We start from the raw sequence: 14,621 nt of genomic DNA, 5'->3' as shown, positions 1-14,621 counted from the left end.
GGGACAGGCATAATGCCAACTGTCACGTCTCTCCACCGGGTGTTTGAACTATTCCTTCAGTTGGTGTTTGTTCGTGGTGTTCATCATTCTTAGCGCCCTTTCTGGTGGGAAGTCGCTTTGTCGGTAACTCTGTCCACCTGTCGAACTCCTGCTGGGTGTCAAGTAGCCCCAGAGTACTGTCTGTCTCCTGAATGAAGGTTGTTTTGAGCCCAAGCGATTTGCCACCGTGTATGTGGTTCTCAGGTGCGGACGTGGCAATGTTAGGTTTGCTCTCACCGACTTTTACACGTCCCGGCAATGTTTTCCAGCGAAGTGCCTCCCCTCTCGGCCGGTCTCTCGACCCCGGTCGTGTGAGCCGGAAGCCGACTTCTCAATTCTCTCGCAATTGGTCAAACTCTTCTCTTGGTGGAGCATCACATCAGCTACCCTCTCCGACGGCTCATTCCCAGTACGGAGGGACACCGGTGCAGGGCTCTCAAGCCAACCTTGGAGAAGCTGAGGGTAGCCCGTCACGGTGCCTTTCTGGCCGTGGTCCGACTCCTGCCGCGGGGACAGACGAGAGAGAAGAAGAACTGCGGAGGAGATTTGTGCGTGCAGATTCGATGCTGAAGGCTCTCAACCCTGCTCTGTATAACTACGATCGCCAGATGCAGTCCTCTCACTTTGCGGAGGGAGGGGGAAACGGCTCTGTGCTGGGGCAAGATGGATCGTCTGGGAGCCCTTGCGGCGAGCCGTCGTCCGCGATGTCTCTTGTCAACGGTGCTGATGGACGACTGGGCTCCAGAGGCGCAGCAGACTTTGTCAGGCCACCGCAGCCGCAAGGCGCTTGCGATGGTGTCGATGCGTACGACGACGAGGAGCAGGATATGGCCATCTTCGGGCAAATCGCCCTTGTCGAACAACACCTGAAAAAGTTCTCCCTCCAGGGCTTGCGCACCATGGCGCTGGCTTGTCGTTATCTGTCGCAGGAGGAAACAGAAACGTACAAGCGTCTCTACAATGACGCCTGTGCTAGCGTGTATTGCCGAGCTGAGCGCCTCGAAGAGGTTGCAGAAGACATGGAAAGAGATCTGGAGTACCTCGGGATAACGGGAGTCCGGGATAAGCTCCAAGAGATGGTGCCAGAAACGCTGCAGCTCATGATGGAGGCTGGAATCCGCGTGTGGATGGTCACAGGTCAGCAAGCAGAGTTGTTGTCTTTTTGCCTTTTCTTAATGTGATACAGTTGTTCGAAAACTCCGGCTTGCATGGCCTAGCGGATGAGTGGACGTGGGACATTGTTTGTAAGTGTTCTTCAGAATTTTTTGTTCTGGTTTGTGAGCGAGGTGCACCGCAATCATCAAGAACACGCCGAGCTTAGCTTTTTTTTTCAGATCGATGAGTAGACATCTTCTGCCCGCGGTTTTGTATCAGCTGTTTCTGTGAATGCACCTGGTGTGCTTTGTGACGGTGTTTGAGAACGTTCCTTGGGTCTTTCATTTTCACTGCTAGGTGTTCACACTGCTGTGTCCAGTTCAGCCACCCGATAGCGTCTTTGTATTTGTATTTTCTTGTGTCAGGTGACAATGTGGAGTATGCGCTCCACATATGCCACAGCTGTCGACTGCTGACATCTCGGACTCGGATTTTCCACGCCGCTCTTGAGTTCAGCGGTCGGAAGGCCAAACGAGAAGGAGTGATGCTGTACGAGCTTTTTCGCAAGGCCCGGAGATTGAAGAGAACCGATGAGCATATATGCCTGGTGGTGACAGGTCCCAACCTAAGGACATTTCTCAATCATCCAGATCTACAGGTAAACAAGCTGTTCCCATCCCGTCTTGCTGTCGCGGTCGTCTCGGCACGTTCTTGTAGAAGGTTGATATGAGCGGTGCAGATTCCTTCAACTAGAGAAAATGATTATGCCGAAGCTGCGCTTCTGGAAACTTTGCCGGAGATCGCTAAACGGTATTCCATGTGTGACGTTTCCATCGCGTCGGGTAATCACTCGAAAGAAGAACTGTCTGGAATCGGTCTGGATCCCCTTCTTCAAAGCGACAATTTACGTCGTTGTATTTCCGTTTTGTGTAGGAAGTACGATGTATGCGTCTGTGCGTTTATATGGGTCAGTACTAGGGGGCAGGTGATCTTCTTTTGTTTCGGGAATGCCGTCAGACCCTGTACTTCTTCGTGCAGAAGGGGTGCGCGGTTCGGCCTTTTCCTTTCAGCGAAACACTTTGTATTCCGAGAGATCTCATATTGGTACACGGAAGCCTCTCCAGAGTCACTTTCTTGTCTGCATGATGCGGACTGGTTAACCACATTTGCCTCACGAGCTTCGCCTTTCTGTGTTTGCAGACGTATTTCCTTAACATGGCGTGTTGTTCGGACGTGGTAGTCGCGGCCCGAGTGACGCCTTCTCAGAAGGCCGAGATGGTTCGTCTTGTCAAGAAGAGACTGACTCCACAGCCGATCACGTTGGCGATTGGTAAGCGCTCTTTTTCTGAAGGTGGCAGTGAGCTGACTCACAGTTTTCCGAGGAGAGACATCTATTTTTTGTGTCTGCCCGAATAAGGACCTGCGTGTGTGTTCCTCGGGATAGAGAAATCGATATACACCTTGGCTCCGACAAGACACTCGTCACTTCGCAGCTCCAGCGCCAGCTAACCGCTCAAACCCGCTGGATTACGGGGGCCGCCGAAGCAAAGCGCGTAGTACTGCTTGGTCTCCGTGTCTCTTATCTGGGGGAGAGGCTGCCGCGGCGAGGCAGAGACTGCTCTTGCATGCTCATAGCGGTGTCCGGGCACGTGCCTTTGTTGTGGGAGGCCGACGATGTTCGGTTGCATCCGGCTGGCTTTATTGACCGTCTGTTCTGTGTTGAAACAATTCTTATCCGCTCACACCTTTACGGCTGGATGGTGCAGGCGACGGAGGCAATGACGTGGCGATGTTGCAGGAAGCACACGTAGGAGTCGCTATACGGGGTGCGGACAGTGCAGCTGCAGTGGCTGCGGCCTATGCAGACTACTCTTTTTCCGAGTTCCGGTGAGGAATGATACTCTTTCTTCTAGTTTTTCTTGAAGAGCCGAGTAAAGAAGGCACTGTTTGTGACTCGCCAAGAGGTTCTTAATGCCATGCCTACGACCTTTGGAGGTTGCTTCCAGGGACTCGAAAGAATGGCTTAGGTCCACGAGGAAGCTCACTGCATGAGTTATTTCCTGTGACTCGTTCAGTTCCGTTCAGCCAGCGTGTCGCGTGTCGTCGTGCCACTTGTCATTTCGTCTTGCACATAACCTCCGTCGGGCGAAGCCGAGGCGTGACCTCTCACTCGCACAGAGTGGTAGCCGTAGCAGCCCCGTCTCTCGGAGGTGTATCCGTGTACGGGGGCGCGACATGATAGTCACATTGGAGACTATCGCCCTCTCCTGCGTACCGCTGTGTAGGAACGCGCGTGCCTACGAAGCGACTGCTCTTGTCACTCTCTGACTCTGCTGTATGGGTGGGCAGTTTTTTTGCAAGCGTGCCGAAAACATCCAAGGTTTAGCAAAGACATGGCCCTGTGCTAGCATCAGGTTGTAGAGTTTTTTCAGAGGGCACTTTCGGCCGTGATGGGTAAATATTGTGAAGGCCGTACGGTTTTCTCGTCGCTGGCGTCAACAGAAGGGGTGGGTACGATCCGTCTGTATTGATTTGGTACAGTAGTAAGGTTTGCCTCGAGGTGATTTTGCTTCTCTGCCGATGCTTGTATTCAGGTTTCTGCAGCGTCTCCTGTTTGTGCATGGACGCCTGAGTTTGATGCGCGTCTCGGTTGCAATCCTCTGGAGCTTCTTCAAATCTCTTTGTATAGGACTACCTGGTACGTTTGTCTTCGTGTAGTGAAGGCCCGTCTCGGGTGCTCAACAGCGTGAGGACGCCTAGCCTTTGTCTTTGAACAGGTTTGGGTCCTAATCTGTCGTTAGTCTTCAGAGAGTCCGGTTTGTTCTGGTTGAGAGTCCGATCTCATCCGTCTCTTATTCCGATGTGCCCGGAGTTAGCAGTGTTGCGTTTATCTGTGTAGCTGTGTTTCGTATATACCTGATGCAGGAGAGTAGTAGGCAAAATTTCGAGTTTCTCTGATTTGCAGAGAACCTATAGTCTTGTTTATGTGGTAGAATTTCGGTCGTCGCTTAGTCCCTGCGCGCTGACAAGCACTGTGTTGTCTGCGAGATATCCTATCTTCGGGCGCTAATGCAAGGGTCTTACGCGTAGCTGCCGTCAAAGGGTCGACGCGTCACGTAACCCGTGTGCAGCTGTGAACTGACTATAGTCGGTTGCACATTCAGGGAAATGCTTTGTGCAGTTTGTCTTTTTTTTCCTCAGCATTTTTGTTTCAGCCCCAGGCGTTTTGGTCCGCTGTTGAAGTATACGACCCGCTTTTGCTAATGCTCGTTGACTTCCTGTGGACGAGCCTGCCAGGCATTATTCATGGTTATAGCGATCAGGACCTTCCTACTCACCTTCTCCCCTCGGTCCCGGTTCTGTACACACCGGTAGGCTCCAGTTGCTATGTTTTTCTTCACGTCTGGTGTGTGCGTGTTGTTAGCGTCTCTGCACAGGGGACTCGGGATGGGTGTTGAAGGGATTGTTACCCGTTGAGCGGGCACGTTTCTAGGGCACGAGCTGCAGTGACCTGAGCTTGCTCAGATCTTGCGGCGGAACACACGGACCCGTGTGTTCCGCCGCAAGATCTCTGTGCAGGTGGTGGACTTGCACATGGTACCCATGGTCGTTTTTAGCAGGATACTGCCTGAATGGTCGTGCAGGTGTCCAGTCTGGCTTCTCCACAGAGACAAGTCCGGACCGAAAAGCAGACTGCATGATTCGTGAAGATTCGGGAGTTGAACTGTCCGTCGTACAACTGGTCCTCTCTCTGTGTATGCACGGGCCGGAGCGTATCCCTATGGTTCGACGTTTGCGCTCCAGTGCTATTACTACACGATGTGCTTAATACGCATGATGGTGTTGCGGGGTTGTTTTTGTGTGCAGGGTCGACGGCGACTGTATTTCAATGGCTTCCGTTTCATCTTCTGGACTGTCGAAGGAATCGTTTACTCCTTCATCATCTTTTATCTACTACAGGTACTGCTCGCTGACGGGGAGACAAGACGCAGATGCACTTCCGTTTCTCTGAAGTTGAGTTCTCTCACAACTACTTCGCAGCAAACCAGGGACGTGCTTGCATAGCATTGCACTTGTTCGCTGACTAACCCGGTCGTCCGCTGCTGCCCGTGTTTTAGTTTACGCTTGGAATTCCCTCGCCAGTTGGCTGAGGTGTCAACTGAGCAGCGATCTGAGCGTAGACATATGATTTGAGGACTTTTTCTCGTGTACATGTATGTGGGTTTCAGCTGAGACAGCTGACCTCAAGCGGTGGCGGGTACTCTCGCTCTCGAGAGCTCCATTCAAAGCGAGACGGTGTTTCCTCCCATACGTTGCGTTTTTTTCCCTTCGCGTGTTGCAGGGCCCCAGGGGGGTTTTGCGTAGTTTCGACCATGGGTTAACCTGAAAGCGCGAGTCCGTGGAGTCTCAGTTGCTGTTGCGTGCGCCACTCAGAGGCGTCCGCGTTCAGTCTTTCCACTTGTGCGTCTGCCCTGCTACCATAGCATGTAACCCACATTTCGTCGACAGCAGCAAAGGAAGGCTCTCACGAACAGCTGCAGACATACCTTGAATTTCGAGTGCCCGTGTCACTTGGAGTGGATGACCGCAATGTCGGTTTTAGCCGGCAGTCCTGGTGTTTCTTTCTTGAAAGAGATGCAGGGTCCGACCTGCTCGGACCACGATCAAAGGGCCTTGTTTCACTGTTCTTTTTTGTGTGTCCGCAGGCAACCTGGATGGAGGGGAACACCTTCAGTGATGGGCAGGTCCTCGGGTTTCATAGTTACGGCGTACTGATGCTCTTCGGTTCTCTACTGCAGTCTAACGTCCGCATGTAAGCACACTGCATGTGTTGTAGAGAGAGCAGGGGCGCAAAAACATCGTTGTCGTAAGCGGTCATACGGTTGTCTAAGCCATGTCTTCTTCGAACCCCTTATGCTCTTGAGTAGCGTAGCCAGTCGGCGATGCTGTGTTCAATGGATAAATGGAGCTTCTTATGAATCTGTTTCTATGTGTGGCGTCCGGCGCGTCTCTCATATATGCATACATGGGAATTGGTGACGACGTAAGCTTACTCAGCAGGCCAGCTCTACATCCGGCCCTTGTGCCGTAGACTGTTCAAGAAGAACACTTTTTCAGTAAGGAGAGACTTGTCTTCCGGGCGTGTTGCTTTTTGTCCAGCATTTTGGAGACGAACTTGTGGACTCCGACGTTTCTTTTCACTACAATAATCCTCTGCACAGTCATGTTCTTCCCGGGTAAGAGCTGAGCTCAGGGCCTTCGTTGGACGCGGAGAAATGAGGTATTTCGTCGCGCCTAACCTGGCATGTTGGTTCTTTGTCAGAGACCGGGCACCAGATGTGGGACCTTCCTGATCGGTTGGCGAGTCGGAGACCTTTCTACGTCGTGCCGTGTTAGTCGCTTCCGAACATCCGCGGTGGATAGTGAGCGAAATCTTTGACGGGGTGCCTTGTGTGGTTCCGCGCACCGGCTGTGTGACCTGGGGTCTATGCGATTGCATGAGGGAAGTTCATCGAGGTGCGAGAGTCGTGGAGAGATTTCGGTTTAGTGGGGTTTTTTCATACAAGAGATGGATACCGCGTTTCTCCGGTCGCAGTGGTTCGGCCGACTTGCCAGTGTAGGTCGTACGTGCATTGGCTCTTTCGGGTTTCTTGGAGCGAAGCCACGGGTGTCGGCGTGAACGGTGTATCAGTGACGGACGCAGTTCAGGAACAGCCGCTTGAACGCGCCACATACAAGAGTCCAGTTGCCTCGGTCAAGTCATATATGGGAAACCGCCTTCAATACTTTGTCGTGTGCTCTCAATGCCGTCTCTTCTCTCTCATGTCACTCTCGGGAAACACTTGGTAGCCTCTCCGACAACTGGCGGCGTTAGGCATGTACCTGCATAGTTTCTGTTGCCGACACTCTTTGTAGGACAGTTGGTGATGGCTTTGTTCTTCTCAGCGGTGCTGCTGTACGCCGCTACGGGTTGGCCTCGGCAATACATGGAACTCGCCGGACGTGTTGTCTTCGCGTGGCCAATGCTTTACTTTCTTATTCCCCTTTGGATTTCCATTGGTAAGTTCAGTTTATCCCTCCCTTCCTGCCGCGTGTTGTTCTCAGACTTTCAGTAGTGATAGGGGGCACTGCCACCTGTGTCCGTCAGTTATTCACGCGTTCTCTCTTCGTGTTACGCGTTGGTAAGGCGCTGCTTTTGTATGCTCTGAAAGTGGTGGACCGTGGCCCGGCAGGGATCTGCCTGACTTGATAGACGTGTGTGTATCGTCTAGGTAGTCAACCCCAGTCGCGTGGGTTTACATGTTCCGAGCCGTTATTTTTCCACGGCACAGGTAATCATCCCTGGTTTCGAGTGCGGCAGGAAGAAAGGAATTCCTGTGTCATGCCGCGGAAAGCAGACGGTATGCAAGTCACCTGTAACACTTGAGAAGCAGCATCCCATCGATCGGGGGCCCGTGATACGAAATTGTACTTTTTCGCGCTTGCTTATGCTGTGCTTCGTTCTTCCACTTTCCCGACTAAGTCAAGCAAGCATCTCTGCTGCATGGAGCGTTGCTTTTTCTCTACACTGCGGCGGCGGTTTACTCGGCTAACGCTAACGGGTGTCGCTCTACAGCGCTTTTGCCGTGGGATCTTCTTTACTTGACTTTCCTCTGCGTCGGCGTTCAGGTATCCTTGTCCAGCTCCTTCTGCATGTGTTTACCTCCTCGCTGTTCCCCAACATCAGGTCAGGCTTGTGAGGGCGGGATGTGGGTTCCAGGAGCGCGTCTCGCCTTTGCAGAGGGGTCCGCTGTCGCAGGCGTGAGATGTATCGTGTTTGTGTGCGCATGAGTCACTCTGTTTCCATGAAATGAAATAGCGATAGTCGTTGTTGTTATCGCATCGTAGCGAGAATCATGGTCTCCGGTGAAGTGGAAGTCATCCGTAGATAGCTGGCTGGAAATTCTTGCAGCGCGGCTGTTACGCTGTCCCACAGGAAAGGTTCGCTCCTTTCCCTGGCGTTGATAAAATCGTCCGCTGCATTGGAGGCATTTTTCTACTCTGTCTGTGCGTCTGTGGCTCTCAACAGCGGTGCGGTAAAGCATTACCTTGCTCAAAAGCAGGCAGACGTCGATGCCCGTCGCAAGGCCACGAGGCTTCCGTTCACACACCCACGGCCGCGGCTTCTTCCTGGTAATCGACGTGAATTCCGGAGTGGCTGCTGCCGAGTGATGTGCAATCTGGCTTCGGCTTCCGTCTCAGCCTTCTCGGCTTTCGAACTCATGTTTAACGGCTCGCAGAGATTTGTTTGCTGCCCAACGGCTGTGGTTTTCTTTTTCTCAAGCACGGGGCGCTCCCGGCCTTTGATACAAGCGACTCACTGACCTGCGTCTATCTACCTGAACATTTGTATATCTGCTAAAAGAGGGGCATGGGTTTTCCTCCTGTCCCGCATTAATTGGGAATGATCAGGCCATCTGTCATCGTTCCAAAGCGCCTGTGCGTCCGGAGTGCTCGTCTGTTCGGGAGCGGAGAACGGGCGTCCAAATGCGCTGTTATTCAAAGCTCTAGCTTGCAGGCATGAGCCTGGATGCTAGCAACTGGTCTAGAAATGGCTGCACCAGGCTGCAGTGCCTCACGTACTTGCTGTAGCCTTTTATTTCTTCTCAGGTGGCCACGATGAATATGGATGGATGTGTGGCATGGGCTCGTGCCAAAGCATGCTTAAGCGCTGGGCGTGGTTCATGGGCGGTTGCTTGTGCATCAAGACCCCAGTTCCAGCGGAAGACACTCTGGGATCTCAGGAGTTCTGCTCGGAGCTGCGTGAACGCTTCAATCCTCTTCGTCACAAAAGTGTTGCAGATCGACTTCCACCTCCTCGGCGGTTCCGGATCAATGAGAATTTCCTTTCATACACTAGTGCAGCGGACGATAAAGGTACGCCCCAGAGCCTCTGGATTGTCCGTGTCTCACGCCTTTCTGTCAGATGTCACTTCTCGGCTTAACTTTGTTTCGTACGTACGTGATATAGAGCGAAAGGGTGTTCAGTTAGAGCTACCTCGGACGGGCAAGCCGTTGGACAGCTGTTTGTTTGTTTGGACTTGCTTTAGGAATGGAATCGCCCGGGCTACTGGACACCATGGAAGATGAGATGCCGTGTGCGTCCACGGGGCGATGTAGCGTGTACGTACGACAAGCATGCGGTGATGCTAGAGTGTCTTCTTACCTATGCTACTTTTTCCCGTTGTAGCAGGAGAGAGCGCTCAGCGCGACAGCGGAGGGAAGGGACCAGGATGCGGTCCTGCTGCTGCAGGCCTGGCCGGCGCGGGAGCGGCGGCAGCTGGTCGGAGCAAGTCAGTCTTCAGCGGTGCAGGCGCGGGAGGAGTCATGCCGATGACTGATATGACAGAATTGGAAACGGAGAATTCTCTTTCAAGTAACAACTCCGGACGGAAGCCAGGTGACAACAACACGAAGCTCGTGAAAGTTTCCCATTTGATCAACCGCTTCACGCTCCGATTCAAGGATATGCAGCTGGAGGCTGACTACCAGATCCACAATAAGAAGTCTTTCTTGAAGCGACTGGTACCATGGTGAGCGGCACTCCGTATGGACAGGGCCCTTCAGGGCAGGATGCCAGCTTGAGAAGGGCTTTAGTCTGGAGTATATGCGACATGTTGCATGGGGAGCTATCAGGGTTAGTCAGGGCTCAGTTTTCCCAGCATTGTGGAACAGTCTAAGGTCTCTCTTTTGTACTGGATTGGGCTACCCGCGCAAACAGGGAGAGTGTACCTCTTTGTACCCGTCTATGAAAATGGGTTATGCGGTGTTGGCAGAGAGCGAGTAGTTCGCTTGGAAGTTTCCTCCACCACAGTGTTAGCGAAGCCTTGCCGAATTGCTCGACGTGGAAGTTCTTTTTTCTCTGGTTGGCTGGGTTGTAGGTACCGCGTGATTTTCGTATTCATCGCTCTGTATCAAATCCTGAGCTTCCTCACGGAGTACTTCGTCGATAAGCATTGGAACCCACGTCAAACGCGAATGCAAGGTAAGGTTCTCCCGTTGTGGTGGCTTGTACCGCTCGGGGATCTCTGGTTTGTGCCGGGTACCTGTCTGCCGTCTGCTGTCTCGAACTCGCGTCATACGCAGGCTGGGTCAAATCCGGGGAGTCCGGCATCTCTCCAGTCACAATAGCTTAGCTTGGCAGATGCACAGGTATGAAGATAAACGTAGTCCTGGACGGGTAAATAAAAGAATGGGAAATTTAGGAAATATGAGCCACCTGTCATAGGTAAAAGGTTAGAAGATATCCTCAGACGTATGTCTTCAGTGTTCGCCATCACAGACTGTACCAAGTCTGTGCGTAGCTACCTGTTTTCTTAAGGTATGCCGAACCTAGTGTCACCTCATCGTACACTGACATTTGGCTTAGAAGTACAACACTACGTCTCGTTTGTAGCTTCTGTTCTTTAGGGTACGCTCTCGAAATCCACGCGAGGTGCGTTTCGAGGGGGAGTCCACAACCGTGTGTGACATTGTCTGCACCTGGAAAAACGTCTGGCTCAACGCAGCTAGTGTACCTACATGTTACCCGCGCTGTCCGTGTTTTCCGGGGATCCCGAGCAGATGTCTTCACTGCATAGCATGGCTGGGAGAGTTTAAAAGAATACCGGGACTGATGGTTCTCAGCCTACACGTTTGATTTGACGTCAGCCCACCCCTGTCTTTCACTGGTGGGGTACTTCGCTCTCAGGTTGGATGTGCCTTCCCACGGTGGTTGTCGAGCTGGGTTTCGTGGCAGTTGTCATCTGCACGTTCTACGACTTTATCTTTCTGGACCACTTCTCCCTGATACTTAACTCAATTGTTTTTCTCATGGTCGCTTCCAACTTCATTTTCTACGCTGCCTCGGTGAGTGTCACTCTTTCAAGCCACTGAATAGTTCGATACCGTGTCTGGAACAAAAGTATTTTTTTTTTTACTTTTAGCTCACACCCTTCCCGTGAGAGAGAACGGGTTTCCGACCCTTTCGTTGGAGTTGCTTGTAGATCAAATAAATCCGTCTCTTGTCCCTTGTTATTAGTCGCAGTTCAAGGAGAAGGTAGTCTAGAGATATTAGTGGTATGTCCAGATATTTGGTCGCCACGCACTGCCCTCAGGACTTCTTATTTCTTAGCACACCCCTTTGTTTTTTAGACTGGTGTTCGGTGAAGTATACCGCACGCTTGTTGTGCTCGTTTTGATCGGCGCCTTCGCGAAAACGTGTACCGCCGAGCTTTCCCCAAGGATTCAAACCACAGCCTGGTGCAGTTCGGGATGTTGCCAAATACATTCGGTGGATGGTTGGGTATTCTGAGGTGTCGCGCGGGTGTAAGTCTGTGTTGCTCAGCTGCAGGATAAGCCGTAGGAGCAGGTAGATACTTGGGCACGTGAGAATATGTGTATGCCCCTTACACTAGTATGGCGGTGTGTGTGTTCGTGCGACATGGTATGTGAACGCAGTACACTCAAAAGCGATCTGCTTACACGCTTGGATCTTAGCAGGATTGTAGAAATAGTCTTTCGGTAGATCGAATGTACGGCCATTCCCTGGTCTTGGCTGTGAGGTGCTTATCTATGGGACACGCTGAATAGGCAGTGAGCATGAGCGCTCTCCGATGGTGTTGCTGTGGGTGTTCTTGGCTTCTCAGCATGTGGACGGCACGTTAACGTCAGTACTTTTCCCCGTCTTTACTTTCGTCATCTTACGAATTTCTTTTCTACAAGCGGTTGTTTGGAATGTCCTGTTTCTTATGATTACCATCCTGAGGTGAGGTTTGATTTCGACGGTGTTCCGTGCTCCCGTGGTGATGTAGTTGGTGTTCGGCTCTGAACTCGGTGTGTTTATCTGTATGGAGAACTTCTTCAGAATTGAAACTGTTCTCGCGCAGACGTGAGCTGTCTCTCTTGGCAGTCACGATATGTACGGGTTGTTTGCGGGTGCAATTGTGTGTGGTCAACAACTCTTGAGCGACCGTACTCTCCTCGGTCCGCTGTTTGCTCTATATTTAAGACTCTTGCATGCGCAGCCCAGAAGCGTGCAGACTTCTGCGTGTTTGAGAATCTCCGGGCGGAGGAAAGAATGTGTCGTGAGCGTTGCACTGGATGCCTGCCTGCGCCCGGTTCATAGCTCCTGACGTCCGCAGTGGCGACACGTGGTCGTCCCTAGAAGCCTTCCGAGCAGCTCGCGGAACACTTGGCGTGCTTTTTATTCAGGTTCTTGGTGGATCACAAGTACCTTCCGACGCTGAACTTCGTGCATTACCTGCCGCTGTTCATTGGCGTCGATGTTTTTGTGGGTAAGTAATAGAAGATGTCTCCTTTTGACTGGGCTCCAGTGGAAGGCACGAGTGAGCGTTTGAAGCCGTATGGAAACACTCTCGTGTTGCACCAGTTTGATGGAGACCTGTTAGGTTGGCTGTACAGGCTCGGACTGCTCAAGATATCTTAGCGGGGGGGGGTCTTTCTAGTAGTGTTCGTAGCCTATAGTAGGGTATCGCCTTACTCAGTCTGTTGCTAGTAGGTGTAGCATTGGGGATACGTCTTTTCAGGTATGCATTCTCACCAGCAGCTCCTGGAGCTGTCCAAAGGCTATCGAGGACCACAGATACGGGCACACGCTTATTGACAGCAGACGCAGTGGAGCGGGGTGGTGTCTTCTATCATAAAGCGCCCACAACTGATTGGTGTTCCGCGGTCTGTTTCAGGCTTCGTCGGGTACCGGCTGGAATACAACCAGCGCAAGTCATTCCTGCTCGATTACTCCGTGGACGCCTCCAGGCGCAAGCAGCGTGAAATTCTCAACACCATGCTTCCTGCCTTCGTTGTTGACCAGATGATCAACTCCGAGCTAAATGAAGAGGGGTATGGGAACCGACCTCGCTGGCGTCGGACAAAGTATTGTTGTGCATGAGACCAAATCACGCGTTCTGCAGTGTGTCAAAGTACCTAGATAACGACCTGTCAGCACGCTTTGATTGCTTGCGGTGAAGGCGCGCCTGTGTGGCAGTACTGGATCAGTCACCTCGTGGTTTTACCTGGCCGCTGGTAAAACCAGGCGGCTACGAGTTTTTCAACTACCCTGCAGTGGTGAGACATTCAGAGTTTTACGAACCGGTGCTCTGATGGCTTGTGCTTGCTGCTTTGTCCTCTACAGCATTCCCACCTCTTTGAAGGCCGAAGATAGAGGTACCGTGTCCGTCATTTTTTGCGACGTCTACGAGTTCCAGCAGGTCGTCGCTTCCATTGAGCCGACGCGCCTTGTCGAGGTGAGCTCAAAGAGTTAAGGCGCGCGCAGTGGATAGCGTCTTGTCTGGTCACTGTACCGAACAGACGAGCAACTCCACGCAGGCGGTGCATGCATCTGGCGGTTCGATGCGCGGCCATCTCTTACTGGTACGTCTAGCTGGCTGGTGTCGTGATTCCACCTGTTGACCGGTGTCGTTTCCGCGTGCCCTGCCTGCAGGTGCTTGATTCTCTTTTTCTTTGCTTTGACCGGAGTGCCGAGCAGTTTGGATGCACGAAGATCGAGACGGTTTTTGAAACGTACTTAGCAGGTGGGGTCTTCAGCGCTTGTTCTAGGTTGGGCGCCATTTCGGACTCACTTGCTCTCGCGGGGATACTTAGGAAAGAAGGCGGGCATACTTGAGGTTCTCCGGGCGCGTACCGACAATAAGTCTCGCAGGCAGCATTCCAGTCGATAACAGGGGGGTTGTGTGTGGGGGTATCACGAGGGGACACGGTGTATGAACACGATCTCTCCAAAGGAGTAATAGGGCGCGTTCTGTTTTCGACCATGCTGGAAGTGTTCTTTCTGTCTGCACTGGTTCGTGGCTCCATGCAGACAAAAACGCCTGTGAATGTGTACCTGGACTTGTCTTTCCGTTTCGCAAAGGTTACCAGGTTTCTTACCTATGTCAACTCGAGCAACCTCATGTGTGTGTTCTGCTGGGGACCGTTGGGGTTGCTTCCTCAGCTGCAGGCCTCCAGCCGGGTAAAGAAGCGTCCCCCGCGACCTACAAACAGGATGCATGCGATGCTTTAGAGTAAGTGCTACGTTAAAAAAGGAATGAGAGATATGAGGGTGCAGGGGCAAGCGGAGCGAGGAGTTTTACCTTCCGGTTTTTCACGCGTCAGGCAGTCAGAGAGTGCTCGCCCAAGCATAGGAGCATCGTTCTTCCATGTAGTCGTCTGACGGTGTGTAGCCGAGCCTCTGCCATTCTTCTTTGTGCTGCTTTCCTCTGCCGTGGAGGCTCTTCCGTCGGTAGATGCTATGCAGATACCTTCTGTTTGGGTGGTGACAGTGCGAGTCTGGATTTCTGTTTGGTCTCCCCGGCTTTTCTTCACTGGCAGCCAGCACAGTTTTCAAGAGTATCTGCGGACGTCATCTTAGAAACTTCGCTTTATGCCTCAGGATGGTCAGCCTTGCTGTGTCCGCGCTTGGATCTTAGGTCGGGCTGGTTGGGAACACA

The 14,621-nt window shown here is 52.4% G+C and overlaps 1 protein-coding gene across 1 annotated transcript in view; it reads left to right on the top strand.

Annotated features, from left to right (window-relative positions):
* Positions 1-243: 243 nt before the first annotated feature.
* The window catches only part of CSUI_003554 (guanylyl cyclase), a gene marked incomplete at its 3' end in the record, with an annotated part of 29,623 nt that continues 15,245 nt past the window's right edge, over positions 244-14,621 (top strand). The window contains exons 1-22 of the mRNA XM_068063750.1: positions 244-1,176; positions 1,560-1,792; positions 2,335-2,464; positions 2,901-3,021; positions 3,729-3,832; positions 4,336-4,505; positions 5,002-5,094; positions 5,841-5,947; positions 6,295-6,371; positions 7,081-7,194; positions 7,804-7,861; positions 8,204-8,307; positions 8,785-9,051; positions 9,365-9,707; positions 10,056-10,159; positions 10,865-11,022; positions 11,802-11,920; positions 12,367-12,449; positions 12,858-13,014; positions 13,307-13,418; positions 13,616-13,706; positions 14,126-14,195. Of these exons, the coding sequence (XP_067924274.1) occupies positions 258-1,176; positions 1,560-1,792; positions 2,335-2,464; positions 2,901-3,021; positions 3,729-3,832; positions 4,336-4,505; positions 5,002-5,094; positions 5,841-5,947; positions 6,295-6,371; positions 7,081-7,194; positions 7,804-7,861; positions 8,204-8,307; positions 8,785-9,051; positions 9,365-9,707; positions 10,056-10,159; positions 10,865-11,022; positions 11,802-11,920; positions 12,367-12,449; positions 12,858-13,014; positions 13,307-13,418; positions 13,616-13,706; positions 14,126-14,195 (3,734 nt within the window). The remainder of the gene's footprint in view (positions 1,177-1,559; positions 1,793-2,334; positions 2,465-2,900; positions 3,022-3,728; positions 3,833-4,335; positions 4,506-5,001; positions 5,095-5,840; positions 5,948-6,294; positions 6,372-7,080; positions 7,195-7,803; positions 7,862-8,203; positions 8,308-8,784; positions 9,052-9,364; positions 9,708-10,055; positions 10,160-10,864; positions 11,023-11,801; positions 11,921-12,366; positions 12,450-12,857; positions 13,015-13,306; positions 13,419-13,615; positions 13,707-14,125; positions 14,196-14,621) is intronic.

The sequence above is a fragment of the Cystoisospora suis genome (assembly GCF_002600585.1).
Source record: "Cystoisospora suis strain Wien I chromosome Unknown contig_1602, whole genome shotgun sequence".
In the NCBI taxonomy this organism is placed as follows: Eukaryota; Apicomplexa; class Conoidasida; order Eucoccidiorida; family Sarcocystidae; genus Cystoisospora; species Cystoisospora suis.
Note: the sequence above shows the minus strand (reverse complement) of the source record. Positions and strands in the feature narration are given on the sequence as shown.